Here is a 16,981-nt window from a genome sequence, read left to right on the forward strand (position 1 = left end):
CACTCCTTTAATTGTATGTAGTTTAGAGAGCTGGTTAGCTGCTGCAATGAAAAGATTACAGAATCACAGAATTGTTTAGTTTGGAAGTGACATCTTGAGTTCACCTAATGCAAACCCCCAGCTCGAGCAGAGTCACCTAAGACAGGTTGCCCAGTTGGGATTTTAGTATCTCCTCAAAGGAAGACTCCACAGCCTCTCTGAGCAACCTGTCAAACCAATGCTTGACAATCCTCACAGAAGAAATACATTTTTGTGTTCACAAGGGATTCATGTGTTTTAATTTGTGCTCATTTCCTCTTGTCCTGTCACAGAGCACTGCTGAGAAGAGTCTGTCTCCCTCTTCTTCATTTCTGCCCATCAGGTATTTATACACGTTGATGAGATCCCACCTAAACCTTCTCCAGGGTGAACAGTCCCAGCTCTCCCAACTTTTTCTCATATGAAAAATGCTCCAGTCCTTTATTCATCTGTGTAGCCCTGTGCTTTACTCTTCACGGACGGGGAAGCCAAGAATGGAGTGCAGTATTCCAGGTCAGCCTTGGCTTTCCTAACCCTATCTCTGCAGGATTGGATAACTCTGTGTTCTTCCTGGATCACCCACCCCTAGTTCCACCTCTTGTACACTTATTTTTACTCTCTGAGTTCAGTTAGGATGTCCTTGCTCATCCATGCTGGCTTCCTTCTTATGCTTGATTTTCTACTTATCAGGATGGACCATGTCAAGCATTGGAACTTGCTCTCCAGGGAAGTGATAGAGTAACCATCCCTGGGGGTGTTTAAAATACATGTAGATGTGGCTCTTAAGGACATGGTTTAGTGGTAGACTTGGCAGTCTTGGGTTCATGGTGGGAGTTGATCTCGCAGGTCTTTTCCAATCTAAAGTATTCTGTGATTCCGTAATTTATGAATATATCAAACTTTGCAAGTTACAGACTAAGCTCTTGACCTGCATCTCAAATGGGGTCTAAGTTTTCAGTCCATTATTTCCCATGAGCCCACAACTTTCTCAAGTACCTATTTTTCTAGGTGAGCAGTTTCTTGTATTGGTAGTGGGGCCCTTGTTTGTGTGAGTAATTTCCCTGAGTTCATCACATAATCTGTCTGTTGCCTGCTTTATCTGGAAGTGTTTGAGACAAGTGGGGGACAAGAGAGACTGGTTGGCACTATACACATAATTGCTACTGCTGTAGTGCCACGTGCATATGAAGTGCTATAAATTGGCAGTGATAATAACATGAAGTGATAATGAAGAACTTGGTGAACATTGGCCAAGTCACAGCACATCTCCAACACAGCTGAATGGATTTTAGAGGCTGCATTCAGATGAGAGTGTCAACAAACCCTAAGTGCCTTCTATATATGTTCTAATTCAGTCAAGCAGAATAGAGCTCTCGTGTAATTGTGATGTAGCTATTTTAAAGACTATAAATAGAACAGAAGATAGTGGAGACTTTTCTTTATTCCACTCAACAAAAGGTATATGAAAGATAAAACACTTGGAAAAAATTGATGAAGAATGAAGCTGACTTTGGGCTCAGAGAGTAAAACTGAGTGAGGCTGGTGAAAGCTGTCGTGCTTTGCATGATAGCAAAACAATTAAAATGAGCTTTGAGGATATTGCATCCAAATCTGCTAAAAATCCTAAACAAATAGACTGAGAAATGAGCCTATTTTGCATTCATTTGCAAGTCTTACTTTATCATTGGTCTAATAATATTTGAGAAAACACAGACTTTATCATGAGACTGTGCCATTAAGTCTACAAGTATATGAGCAAATGAGCCAGAAAAGTAATTAATTTTCTCCTGAAAAACAAATTATGAGAAAACACTTTTAGAGACCAGCCATTTGCAAAAACAGAGCTCTTAATATGTGGAAATAAAAATGTTTCCAGAATCACAGTAATTGATAGCAGTGTGGCTTTTTCCCTCCATGTGATTGTTCATAGTGTACCAATAATTCATCCTATTTGTCTGAAATTTTCTAGGCCTTAAACAAGTGTTCATGAAAGTTTCAGCTAATGCCATTTATCATCTCAAAAGTGATACCTACACCTACTACAGTGGTCTTCCTTGGAATAAGGTAATCCAGCCCTTTTCTACAAGATCTAAGGAAGTATCATTGCTCCTGGGTTAGAGCAGAGCTGGGACATGACACTGCTGAGCTGAGGGAGGGAACAATTTACAGTCTTCCACTACCCAAAGGTGTGGTGGTGATGACATGAAGACGGCAATGCCTACAGATGGAGAAAAACTCACATACACTGAAAGGATGAGTGACTTAAGTGGCACAGTTCAGCAACTGAAATCTTAACTGGATATAAGCAAAATGTCTCTTCAAAACTAAATGAGTGGCTGGAACATGCTTCCCTGGGAAGCTGTGGAATTCCTATCCTTGGAGAGTTTCAAAACTGCCCTGGATAAGGCCCCTGGCAACCTGACCTAGTTTGAAATTAGCCCTGCTTTGAGCAGGAGGTTGGACTCGCTGACATCTGAAGAGGTTTTCCATTCAAAATTATTCTGTGGGTCTATATTAATGTTTAGTGAACACTACTTAATCACAGTGTAAAAGAGCTCACATGACTGTGGGCTGTGTGCAAACCCTGCATCTAAGCTCTTTAGTCCCAGCCTAAAAGCAACAGAAAACAGTAAGAACTCTTTCTCTTTTAGTAGATGACCGCCTACATTTAATCACACGGTTTCTCTCATGGTTTCTCTACAATATCACCATGATCAAAGACAAGCAAAATACCATATTTTCATAGAATGGTTAGGGTTGAGAGGGACCTTAATGATCATCTATTTCCAATGGACAGAGACATCTTCCACTAGACCAGGCTGTTCAAACCCCATCCAACCTGGCCTTGAACACTTCCATGAATGGGCCATCCTCAGCTTCTCTGGGCAACCTGTTCCAGTGCCTCTGAATAAAGAATTTCTTCCTAACATCGAATCTAAACCTGCCCTTTTTCACTATCCAGAGTTATTACCATAACCCACATCACAAATGACCTCTTCCTCCCCTAGCATTTGCAAAATCAGAGGCAGAAATAAAGAAGCTTCTTTTAGGTGGAGCAAAGCCTTAGTTGATTAGAACCAGGTGAAGGAGTGAAAGAAAATGTGCTCTAAAACAAACCAGCTCAAATGATCAGGACTCACAAAGAGTTTAAACACTTCAAAACAGCATTGATCAATAACTGTAGTTTGTGTATGCAAAAATATACTAATGAGTTTTATTTCATTAGCTGAAAGCAAAGTGCATTGTAAAAGAGCAAACAACATTTATTTTGCATTTTGGTTTTTCATGTTTAGTTCATTACTGTTTGCTGCCTGCCCATGGCATGGTTGTGTATCTTGTGATGAACTGAGCCAAATGCTGTGACAGTGCATATGGGAATGATCATAAAATCACAGAGTGGCCTGGGTTGGAAGGGACCTACCTCAAAGTTCACCTAGTTCCAAATCCCCTGCCATGGACAGGGATGCCTTTCACTAGACCACATTGCTCAGAACCTCACCAGACCCAGCCTTGAACACTTTCAGGGTAGGCACATCCACAACTTTTCTGGGAAACCTGTTCCAGTGCCTCAGTATCCTCACAGTAAAGAATTTCTTCCTAATATCTAATCTAAACTTGTCTTTGGTTTAAAGCCATTCCTCCTTGTCCTGTCCCTACACACTCTCTTGTAGGCTCCCTTCAGGTGCTGGAAGGCCCAAGTTAGGTCACCCCAAAGCCTTCTCTTTTCCAGGCTGAACAATCCCAATTCTCTTAGCATTTCCTTCTAGAAGATGTGCTCCATCCCCCTGATCATCTTGGTGGCCTCCTCTGGACTTGCTTCAGCAGGTCTGTGTCCTTCCTGTGATAGGGCCCCAGAGTTGGATGCAGCACTGCAGATGGGGCCTCAGGAGAGAAGAGCAGAGGGGCAGAATCCCCTCCCTCACTCTGTTGGACACGTTGCTTTGGATGCAGCCCAGGACAGCTTTGGCTTTCTGAGCTATGAGTGCACATGGCCAGCTCATGTCCAGATGATGAATGGTTCATTCTCAGATCGGAGAGGATTTGTGGTCTTCTCAACCTATTGGAGGGAGAAAATTTTCTTCCGTGTGAGGATAAATACTGAGCTGTCTCTAATTAATAATCCTTGCCTGGATGGGAGCTAATGGTGAATATTTACTATGCTAATAAGTCTGTGACATGTCTCTTACTATCTTTGTTGAAACAAATTCTAGTCATCTTTCAACTTAATTTCAGGTCATTTTTTATTTAGGCATTTTTCTTACCTGTTTCTTTTGGTCGCTTCAGAGCTGAATAGAATTTGAGAAGGTATAAGCATAAACAACTCAACTCTTTATAGAAAAGTTTATAGAAGAAATTCCCTGTTCTCAGAAATTTTCAATAGGGAATACTGAAAGATATTTTCATGTCTATATGAAGAAATATAGGAAGAATAAAGAAAGTAATTGTCCTTTGTCCTTAACATTTGTAGAAATGACTCCTGTCTTTCTGAGTTTGGAAATAGGCATATTTCTTTCCAACAATAGTCTTCTATTAAATACTTTGCAAGCATAAACCTCAAATTCCAATAGCTGATGTTTATCCACTTTCCAAAAGAACAAAGAAATCTATAGAAATGTAAGCAAAAACAGACATTATGAGGGAACATTTCCAACATTCCTTCAAAATACTTGCATATTTGTATTTACCAAGTTAATATATCTTGAAGCTTTGTCTCTTGAGGCTTGTCCTTGGCTGGCAGAAAAAACAAACTTAAACAAAAACATTAATTTGGTTGGCTTGGACACCTCATTTTATGAAACATGTAATTCAGAGGGAAGTATTTGCTATTCCCGGTCACAGTGAGTGTAATAATTTTCAGCACACCTTCTCAGAATGGGCAAGTTTGTAATGATTTGATGTTTGACTGATCGAAGTTGCTATTTTTGGCACCTATATTATAACCTATACTTATACCAACTTATGTCTATATTTTATTCCACCATACCCGTACAAGAGAGCTCTGGACTGTTACTTTTCTTCTCTGGCTTACTGTTCTTTGGCAAATGCCAAATTATTCAAGCCTTTAAGCAACCTGTAGTTTTTCAATGCAGCAAGTCGTGGGTGAACCTGTTGCTGCTTCACAGCAGCTGAGGAGTATTCTGGAACATAGTTCCACTAACTGGACTGGTAAGAGAAAAAAGCAAGGCAACCATATCAAGAAATGGCATCTACATCTACACTGGGAAAATCTACAGTTCCTAGTGGGGGGTTTATGTCCTTGAAAAAATTACCATGTCCCTTTAATATTACCAGGGGAAAACTGAAAAGGGATCTTTCTTTAATTTTGTAGTTAGGAGACACCAAGGATCAATCATTTGTTGTATTCAATAGAAAGCAGAAGTGTTTTCTGAATATATGAACTGTGCTTTAACTGATTACCTCAAGATTATGAAGTTAGGTTTGTGCTTAATGATGAAATTTTTCTAATGTGTTTTTAATCATTAAGTAATATATAAAATATCCATCATGATGTCCTTTTCCTCAGGTAATTCATGTGAAACAAGATATATGAATACTGGGTGCCTCAACTGGAAGGATTTAAATGAAAAATTACTCTAGTTAACTAAAAAGAAGAAATGAAAAGGGGGAAAATTATCTTAATAATTCATTTCTAACTGCTTTCATGAAGACACAGAGTTACAAATAATAAGTACAAATATGATATAAATACAAAAATTAAATATTATTAAAACAAATATACAGATATAAATGTGGAAACAGATATAACATATTAAAAAAGTTATTTGTTTAAATGTGTTTCCATTGAGGACTATGTTCAATACTAGTTTATCTTCCTGTCTGAAGATAACCAAAAATTCAATTCCCTGTTTGCCATGGGCTTTATTACTTTATCTTAATTTGGAGAAAGATGATTCTAATGTATTAAAACTTTCTTCAAACAAGAGAAAGCAGAGGCTGAGTCTCTAATTAGAACAGTTTTCCTATAAATGGATAATGATGCTACTAAAGAAACAAGAACTATTACTTCAAGTCATTTACTCTTTCATTTCAAGAAGGATTAAAATTTTGTTTTTAGGGTAAGCTAGTAATGTATTATTGGTATTCAGTATCGATTAATATTCCATATAAGTCACAATGTTAAAATTCATTCAGCAGGTATTTCCCAGCTACTGGTTAACATAAAAATCCCAAACAACCTCTGAGTTTACTTCAAAAACCAATAAATCCTTTTCTATGTCATTTACCTTTGAGGAGATAAGAAACTTACAGAAGTAAAATTACAGTGTTTGCTCAAAAATTAATCTCCACTGGTCTGATTTGCCACCAGCCCCTCCCCAACCTGCAGCAACATTTTCAAAGATTTCTTTCTCCCATATTTCACTTGCCTATTTCAATTCTTAGACCAATAAATCAAAAGCTCTTATTTCTTGAAATATTGAAATAGAAAAAAAAGATAAAGGTAGTATTTCATTTCTTATGTAAAGAAAGAATACTGGATTTGTGTGAGGGAGAGAGCCATAGGACTAGATTGCTTGTGACTATGACAAACCAAATTGTCTAAGCTGGTAAACAAAGTCCTGTTAGTCCTTAAGGCAGGGAAGGAGGAAAACAATACCATTTCTTATCCAGCTGCACAGCAGGACCTGGAGAAACTCGTGCTCTGCATTAGAAATTGGTAGCTGCAGGATCTGCTTAGTGGAGTGTCTATCAGCTCCAGAGACTTTCTCCTGTTTGCCATGCCCAAGCTCTCCTCTAGGTCATAGACACATATTTTCACAGGGATAAACTTCTTCACCCTCCAGAAAATACCTTGGGGTGGTCTTAATCACACTGTAGTCTGATCCAGACAGTCAGAGAAATGCCACCCATGAAGGTTTGACCCAACTGGATCAAATGTCCAGGGAAGACCCCATTATCCCTGAGAACTGGCATAATAAGATTAGCATAATGATGTGTGTCAGGTGTGATAGAATTTAGAGAGGGTGAAAAAATCTGCTGATATCCTGAACATGTCCATGCACATATTCTTTCAAACCATGCCTGTACAACTTGTGTCTTAACTACACCAGTACGTACAACACTTCTGGCAGGGTCAGCAGAGTTACCACACACACATAATCAGTACAAATGAAAAAAACCAACTCTGGTTCTGAGTGAAAGAGCAGAACATCAGAGAGGGTATACTAAGCTTCACAACTGCTGTGTCTTGGTGTGCGTCATTCTACCTTCAACATCCAAATAAAACTGACTTATGTTCCATCCACAAGTCATGAAAGATCACAGAATCATAGAATACCAGGGTGGAAGGATCTCAAGGATCATCTGCTCTAACCTTTCTTAGCAAATCATGATCTAGACAAGATGGCCCAGACAAATCTGAAAAGTGTCCAATGAGGGAAGGCTGCCTAGTGCAAACATTAGCCATACTTCTGCATACCTCTCAGTTCAGTTTTGGTGCTGATGGGGTTTTTGGTTTTTTGTTTTGTTTTGTTTTGTTGAGGGTTTTGTTTTGTTGAGGGTTTTGTTTATTTGGGTTTTTTTGTTTTGGTTTTTCTGTTTGGCTTCAAAATACTTTGTTCAAGAGGTACAGTCACATCTGGAAGCCTTGTAGCTCTGTCTGTAGGGATTGCACTTCATGTGTTTATCTGAGAGGCAAGGCATAGTAGCAGGAGACCAATGATTTACTAGCAAATCTGACAGCCCCTGGACAAAACCCATCTGTTGTCATCGTAGCCTGGATTCCCAGAGATACCTGAGGCCCTGAGAGTCCCAAGGCAGTGAATGGGTGGGGATTGGTTGAGCCCTGGAGGAAAGCTTTGTTTGATCTCTCTTTTAAATCATTAACAATTATAGATGCATCAAAGCTTGCCTGGGAGGTGACAAAGGACCACCATTCCCCACTCACAAGCACAGAAAACCAGAGTACATCAGCTGAAAAACATGCTTGGAATGAAAACCATGTTCCACCGAGTGTTAGCATTCATCTGGACATGAACAAGATTTCACATTTATTTCTGGATGGTTCTGATGGGTCTTTTGTCCAGACTGAACATTCACCTTGAAACATACTCATAATTTTCTGAAGAAAGGGAGTAATCATTGGATTTAAAAGCAAGTTCACAGCAGTCACTCTTTACCCTGTTTTCATGCTGTGCCCAAAAAAATGACTAAGAACATGTGTATCTCAAGACTAGAGTTGCATCAGAACCATTTCTACTGACATGTAATCATATGATTTTAGGCACCAGGAGTGTTCTTTAGTCCCAGACAAGACACAGTATTTCACTTATCATTTGAGTAGAGTTTTCAATCTGCAATTTGTTTTCAATTTTTTTTTTTAATATAAAAAGGAAACAAACAAAATCTATACCTTACTCAAGTGGTAAATGAAGGGAAAAATTAACATTTTTCAGAGGGTGGTGAGGTACTGGAACTGGTACCCAGAGCAACTGTGGCTGCCCCATGCTTGGAAGTGTTCAAGGCCAGGGTAGATGGGGCTTTGAGCAACCTGGGATAGTGGAAGGTGTCCCTGCCCATGACAAGGGGGTTGGAAATAGATGATTTTTAAGACCCCTTCCAATCAAAGCCATTCTATGATGATGATTTTACGTCTGCTCAATGCTACAATTTCTCCACTTAAAATAACAGCAGTGTCAAAAAAGAAAAAAAAATCTTAAATGTAACTACACATTTAAGCTTTGCTTCTGCCTTTGCTCCAGGTTCAGTAACACACAATACTTGGAGGAATTTGAATATATTTGAAGTCTTCTGGGTTTTTAACCTATGTGTTTGTGTGTTACAAAATTCTGCCTCTCACCTCTAGAGGTGAGAAGACACCATGTGCCACCTACTTCACCATTTTTCTTCAGAGGTTTCACTTAGGGAGAAGTAAGCTTAATACAAATAAAATTATTTTCCCCTCCTGGCATTTGGCAGTCACACAGAAATGCAACAGCAGAGCAGAGTATGAGAGAAAGTCGCTTCTCAGAACTGTGTTCAAAAAGAATAACAAGCATTAAATTCAAAATGAACCATCTGTGACAACCCCTAAGCAGTGCCTCACTTCAGTAAGTGCAAGCCTGGGAATGAATGTGAAACTGTACGTAACTGTCAATTAAAATAATCTAATATAGACTTTTCTGCCTCTGGGGGGAGGGTGTACACAGATTTTCTGGAAGCCCACTTTTTTTCATTTCCTTGGCATAAATTTTACAGTTCAGGAGAACTGAATCACATCTGTAGCCAACATATGTTACACACCTCATGGGAGCAAAGGTGGTGGAAGAGGCACTGTCATTGTATATATGGACTCAGTAGTCCATATATATCTGGTATAAAATAATATAACTTCACATCAAAATTAATTCTAGAACAATTTCTAAGAAAAGAGTGATTTCACATCGGAAATAAGGTATTTACCAATCCCCATTTGGGAAAACTAAAAAACTGTCTTGTAGAGATGCATTTAGAAACAAAATCCAGAGAGTTTCTATTGGTCCACCCAGACCGCAATAAACAGAGCAATGGCAGCATAGCCAAGGTAAGTAAAAACACATGGAAATTCCTGCTTGCCCAAGCACTATATATGTATATATATACTGTGCATTGACTGGTTACACCTTTGGATTTACAGGATTTAAATCACATCAAAATTTGGTCCTCAGAGTGTTCAGCAGGCAGTTCTGGGAAAGGGTCCAGAAGAATTCAGTCAGTAACCATGAAGACTCTGTCATTTTATAAGATATAAGTTGTTGACTGAAAAAAAAATGTATTGTTAGGCAGTAAAATTGCAGTTTTATTCCTTATTGAATTTGGACCTATGCTGCAAGCTGTAAAAAATACTCAGCCAATAGAACATTGTGTATATTTATTGAATCTGGAAAATACCCCTGAGACAGCAGCTCTCAATGCTGCCAGGATACTTTCCATAAGCACTGAACTAGAGTTGTATGTGTGTAAATACCAAGTGTGTTTCAAGGCCTTCCCTTTTATTGGTACTATTTTGTAAGCCATTTTGTCACCTGAATGAGAATATGGTTACTTAAGAATGTAAAAACCTTAAAGGTATTTTAAATACTGTTTTATCAACATTCAGGTGTTAATCCATGTTTAGAATAAGACAGTAGTATGGCAGCAGTTCAAGGTCGGCTTGCCTTCATGTTCTGATTTCAGCTGGGATAAAATTAGTTTTCTTCTTACTAGAACAGTGCTGTGTTTTGGATTCAGGATGAGAATTCTGTTGATAACACGCTGATGTTTTGGCTGTTGCTCAGTAGTGCTCACCCTAAGTCAAAGACTTTTCAGTGGCTCATGCTCTGCCAGTGAGGAGCTGCACAAGGAGCCAGGAGGGAGCATGGCTGGGACAGCTGATCCAAACTGTCCAAAGGGATATTCCACACCATAAAGTGTCATGGTCATATAATCTGGGGGATCTGGATGGGAAGGGCTGTTCGCTGCTGGGGGACAGGCTTGACATCAGTCAGGAGGTGGTGAGCACTGGTGTTATGCATCATTTGTTCTTCTCAGGTTTTCTTTCTTTCTCTCCTTTTTATTGCAATTATTACTGTTTTTATCATTAGTACTATTATTATACTTTACTTTTTTCAATTATTAAACTGTTCTTATCTCAACCCACAAGTTTTTACTTTTTTCTTATTCTCGTCCCCAACCCACTGGGGCAAAGAGGAGTGAGTGAGCATCTGCATGGTATTTAATTGTCACTGGGGTAAAAGCACAATGCTTCAATAGGCAGAGTCCCACCACAATCGAAGTCTGCTGCAGGACCAGACCACAGCAGTCAGAATTCCTTTCTGTGCATGCCTTTTGAGCAAATCAGGGACTTACCAGGCTCTCCTTAATGAGAGCCACTCTAAGGCACAGCTGTGACTGCATTATCAGCCCTGAGACCTCAGCTGTAACTCTTTCTTCCAGGTATTCATTTCAAGATGAAGAAGACATGTTCATGGTGGTTGATCTCTTACTCGGAGGTGACCTGCGTTACCATTTGCAGCAGAACGTTCACTTTAATGAAGGAACTGTTAAACTGTACATTTGTGAGCTGGCGCTCTCCTTGGATTATTTGCAGAGGTACCACATCATTCACAGGTGAGTGAATTTCATTTGAGGAATGGGCTGCTTGCTTTTGGTAAAGCAGAGGAATTCGATCACACATCTGAATTTGTAGTTCTGTTTATTCAAAACCTCTGAAAAGTTCACATTGCTATTCAAGGGTGGAATTTGGCTCTGAAAGGGTTTTTTTATAGTGCTTTCTTTCTGTCTACAGCCATTCAGTAGCCATTCAGTATCCTTCTCATGCTGCCCTTTTCTTCTTCTGATCTCATACCATGATGTAAATTTTTCGCTGTGGTCCTTAAACACTAAATACAACCCATAATAGCATCCTGACTGCTTTTAATTTATTTTTAATTCTCCAGTTTCACAATGTTACTGAACACAAAAATGTTGTAATCGTAATCCAGTATAAGAGCTTCCCACAATAACATCAGGGAATGGTTATAGAACAAAGCTGAGACTAATTTGTTTACTTGCAGCATTTGCATGAAGGTCAGGAGGAAGAGAGGTGGGGAAGTAGGAATAATAGTACAAATTCTGCCCTCTATCTCACCACTACGTGGAACAGCAGTCTGTGGGATGGGTCTTCAGCTGCCTTAAATTTTTGTAGCATTTCTGGCATCAAGGGCGCAGCAGTGACTTAAACTCATTCAGGAGCAGAGCCAACAGTGATGCACAGTGAGGAGACATGTAGTCATTTCTTTATCATTGCAAACACACCATCTCGTTTGGAGATGAAATCAGTGCTCTGCTTGGTGTTTATAGTTTGTGGTAGCAGACCTTAGCAATATCATTGTTACCAAGTGCTTCCAGTCAGCATTCACATGCTAACCTACAAAACCATATTAGATCTTTCATTTTAAAATGAATGTGTTGGCAGCAAAAAGGAAGAAGAATGTTAGTAAGTGAGTCATTGAGAGAGCCTGCTACTAAATTTCATCTTGGCTACAAATAAAGAATAATCGAACAATTTATCAGACTGGGTAGGTGGATTTTCAAACTGCAGTATCATAAAGAACTGAATACAGGGGATGTGAATCAGGAGCTTAACTCCTCCTAATATACAGTTGTGTATGAAATGTGTTCAGGTTTCCATTACTATTGCATCCAGAAACATGACAGAATGGGTTTTTCTAGGCTAACCTGTGGCCCCAGGAGTTTGCTACAAAAGGAAATGGTACTGAAGGGGACAGGAATCACCAGGCATGTATGAATGGAGGCAAAGTGTACAGATCAGTACTATGCCAGTTCCCCTTGGAGATACCTTGCAATGCTTCTGTGTTTGTTGATGTGGTTTGTGGTCTGTACTTTGAATGTGGCAATCATTTCAGCAATAGGACTATTGTTACTGCAGGGACAAATTTAGCCATAAATAGAGTAAAAACCACTACTGTTCTGGTGTATTTATGAAACTTGCATTTTTTATTAATCACATCCATGTATATAAAATCCAAATTTGTCATTCGTAATTCTGCAATAGTGGATTTATTTATTATGGCACAATAATGAATGCTGCACTATGTCTCACAGCTCTATTGTAAATGTTTGCGTTTACATGGATATTCACCCAGACTTATAAAAACTTTAAAAAGAAAAGATCTAAGTTTCAAGCTATTATTTGAAGACTAGTCTGGGTAGATTTTTCACTGTTGGAGATACAACATCATAAAGTCACCCCGAGACACTTTTACAACAGCTAACTTAATACTGAGATTGTTGGTCACAGGTAAGAGTTACACCAAAAAACTTTATTTTCTCACAGCACTCCTGTAATTATATTTTATCCACATTTCTTACGTGAAAAACTTATTATTTTTTAGCTGGATGAGTGCTGTTTCTTATAGACTCTTGGATCCCAGTACACACAGAAAGGCTTCTCACAGTATACATCTCAACATTCTCAAATCTTGGATCAAATCTGGCATTCTGCCATTCCAAGATGGTATGACTAAATACATTCTTTCCAGAACTCATTGTATAATGCCAGTGAATAATGTATTGGACAAAAGTTTTCCCATCAAAGGCTGAATAAACTTATTTCAGCCATGAGTAACTCAGCCTCCTCCTTTCACAAATGTTGCTGTTCATACATTTCAATAAAACCACCTGCCTCCTCACCAGAGTAGGCTGCCTGTTTCCATTCAGCGAGTTCTTCCGGCAGTACCTCCAGTGTTGTGATCCTTCCAGGATGCTCTTGCAGCTACAGCCTTGGCTCAGAGCAGTGCTGGCCCTGCAATGCTGTGGCTGCTGCCCTGGTAATATGCTCATGCTGAAAAAAATCATATTTTCTCTTTCTAAGGGGCAAGTGTTAACTGCATTGCCCTCACAACTTTTCATCATCGTCTGGCTCCATTGGTTTTCATCTGCTTAGAGAGGAGGCTGGATATGGCAGATGCCTGGAATGGAAATTGCAGTAACCTTCCAGCACAATTTTAGGATACTGGACTAGTTGTTTGATCTGTGTGCCCAGGACACTTTTATTTTAGTGGGGTTTATTTAATACAAAACTATTCATGTGTGTCTGTGTACATATATAAGCATACATAACAATTTTTGCTGAGCACAATATGACTGCAATCAGCCTGGATTGGCAGGTCTGTGCAGTGTGGCTACTGTGATCACCGGTCTGTTTTCCATTCCTCCAAGTTCTGCTTCCAATGGAGAGTAGCACGAGCAGTTATTTCATCTTGGAGTAACTCAATAGCAGTGCAGGGTGGGCAAAAGCAATTGGAAAATGGGGGCAAATTGAGCACTGCATTTTCCTCTGCCAGATGACCCACTGCAGGGTAAGGATGTCTTACTGCTATCAACCAGACAAGGGCTACTCTTTGTTCAGAACTGGACCTGTTTGTTCATTATCATTGAGTCCTTCAAGATCTCCAACAGTCTGGTGAAATAAGATGTTATATCTAAATGATTCGACACTTCTTTAAAATGGGCCTTCCCTGCCTCACTTGTAACAACACATAGCAAAAGAACAAACTCTATTTAAAAGTGTTCCCTTCATAACATTTTCCATTTAGTATGTAAGCAGCAAATAGGCTTGAAAATTGCTTGGAAATGGAAAATTTGCCCCTAGTTTTTCACAGTTGTCACAGGCAGAATAGTGCCAACCTGATATTTAGCTGGACATAATAAAACACAGTTCCTTACAGATTTCTGCTCATACTAATAGTTTTTTACTTTCTGACAAGTGTGTGTAGATGAAGAAAAATAAGGTCTGAAGTAGATGAACTAGGGAAAAAATAACCACAATACGACTACCATTCATAAGCATTATCAAAGATCATAGCAGATCAGGAGTCTTGTCCATTGAATTTTCTTAGTTCACATTCCCATGTCTCTTCCATGGCATTTTATTTTGTTCTTTAAAAGAATGCTAGCCCACATTATTCAAAGGAAAAATTACAGGAACTGAGCAATGAGCTACGTAAGAGAAATAAATCAGAAAACATACCAAAACCAGTCAAAAAATAAGCACCACGCAAACTATAAAGCCCTGAAAACCTGTTGAATGCTTATGAGCCATCACTGATGAAAAAAGAAAGTGATTCACAAATTCTAGGCACAAAGGGTATTTAAATTTCAGTCATGCCCTTAACAAAGAATTAGATACCACAACATGCAAATATGTAGAGAGCAAGCCTTTCAACTTCTGAATGGAGTTCATTCCCTACAAGAACAAACTAATTTTACTTCCATTTAGCTACAGAAAAAGTTATTTGATATACCAGATGAGATATTGCTAATAAATGAAGCTGGTTTCAAAATATACTGAGATTTCCTTATACAGAGACTAAAGCACTAATGAAGTAAAACAGGCTGTATTGGGAAAGAGACACAGGGAACTCTCTGAGGTGCATGACACCCCATCAAGTGCTCTAGTTCCTGCCACTGGCATGGATACAATCTTTTATTGTGGGCCTGATGTACTGTCCTTTCCTCACTGAGGTGAAATACCAGAAGATACCTATCACACCCTCACTCCTTCAATACCCCAGGGCTGAGACCCTCCTTGAACCCAGCAGGGAATTGCTTGTTTCCTTACAGTTTTCAAGTGAGTAGATGAAGTCACCTCTTGGCCCTTTCTTTCATCTTCCTTCTTTCATTATCGTGGCATTGCAGGAATGTGCTTTTATGAAATTATTGTTTAGCCAAGGAAAACTCATCTCACCAGCTCCAGATCATTTAAAATTTACATGTCTGGTCAATGGTAGCAGATGGAACATCTGACCTATAGACTGAGCTTGGCCATGCATTTTGCATTAGGTAACAAACCTAGTGGTCAAAGATAACCTAAATCAAGGCCATCTTAAATGTGTGTTTGTGGTGTACAGAGCACAGTAGTTGGTTTTATTATTGATTGCTTCTCTGTTTAAAATCAGACACCCAGACAAGTGTAGATATGATCTAGAGATGTTTAAGTCCACAATGCCCTAGTGATGGCATTGTGATTTTAGAGATTTCTCAGGTTTATTTTGTTGGTTGCAGCTAAATGACAATTATCTGGGGGAGGATTCAGGGAAACCTTTAAATCAGTGTATAAAAATTATGATTTAGATACCATTGCTTGAAATTCTTTCTAGAATAATTAGTAACTCTTTTTTCTAAATGCATGTCATACAATCCTTTGTGTATAGCTCATGTCTTCACTTGTCAGGGTGTCTGCTTTTAAACAGAGCAGCAATCAATAAGAAAACCAACTATTATGCTGTGTACACCACAAACACACCCATTGGTTGCACCCACACTTAAATCAGCTGCCATCACCTGTCTATGTTCCTGCTTTTCCTTTCCTGGTTTTCTTCAATAATCCCTTTACATTAACCTACCCTTTTAGGAAAAGAAGTCTTTAGGGCACACGATATGTATTAAAATGCTACATATCCCTCATCTCCACAATTTAGCATTCTATTGATGGATAATAAAATTAAATGTTTTGTTTCCTTCCTTCCCTACCTCCTCAGTATTAAAATTTTGATCATGAATCATTTTTAGACATTCAGACACTGAAGCAGAAGATGCTGAAAGAACTAAAGCAGGGCTTTATATTCAAGATTATCTCAGGTCTCCATGCACAAATCTGATCTGGCTAATGCCAGTTTTCTGTTTTAGCATATTGCTAGTTTCTTTGTGGCCAGTTATCAGAGATATCTTTCTTTCACAGAAATCCCTTAAAAATTTCTTGGTTTTGCTTTAAAGCTTCAAGTGATTTTAGTATGGGTGTCTGCTCCTAACTGATCTATGCTAGCAAAGACCACCATATTAATAGCATGTTGATACTATTATGCTAAATATAATAATCAAGAGTATTAATAACTACATGCAAGTAATTTTTACTAAGTAATTAAAATGATTAGGCACTCCTTCTACAGAGGCATAACTGTATCCACTGGCTCCTATGGCACTGCCTGGCTTACCCTGGTTTTGTGACCTTCCACCTCCTGCCCCAAACCCTCCATGCATCTGTGAAGGAAGTGGCTGATCCAGAGAGATAAATGAGAAATGATGTGAAGTCCCAACAAACAGAGGAGAGAACAAGAGCTAACCATATGTTCATCCTTTTTTTCCCAAAGCTTCAGTGTTAATGTTATAAGTATTCTGATATCTTTGTATCTTGGAAATTTCACAACAGCATGACCCTGAGTGGCATATTCTCTTCACCAAAATGGCAGATTTGCATGCAATGTACTTGAATCTTTTTTGTTTGCAGTCAGTGAAGAAATTTAAAATCTTTGATTAAGGTGATGGGAAAGGAAATATGGCAAAACACTGTACATTTCATGCTAAGCAAAGTATGAACCAAGAGCAGCATATGGACTATTGTTTCTTTCTCCTGTTTCTGCTTCAGTGGTGGCAATGTTTTTTCAGCTTGAATAGGCAACACAGA

The 16,981-nt window shown here is 38.9% G+C and overlaps 1 protein-coding gene across 2 annotated transcripts in view; it reads left to right on the forward strand.

Annotated features, from left to right (window-relative positions):
* The window catches only part of STK32B (serine/threonine kinase 32B), a 162,334-nt gene that overhangs the window by 77,230 nt on the left and 68,123 nt on the right, over positions 1-16,981 (forward strand). For both annotated transcript variants that reach the window (XM_039551615.1, XM_039551614.1), the window contains exon 4: positions 10,951-11,124. In XM_039551615.1, coding sequence (XP_039407549.1) covers positions 10,951-11,124 — 174 coding nt within the window. The remainder of the gene's footprint in view (positions 1-10,950; positions 11,125-16,981) is intronic.

Source organism: Corvus cornix, chromosome 4, assembly GCF_000738735.6.
Source record: "Corvus cornix cornix isolate S_Up_H32 chromosome 4, ASM73873v5, whole genome shotgun sequence".
In the NCBI taxonomy this organism is placed as follows: Eukaryota; Metazoa; Chordata; class Aves; order Passeriformes; family Corvidae; genus Corvus; species Corvus cornix.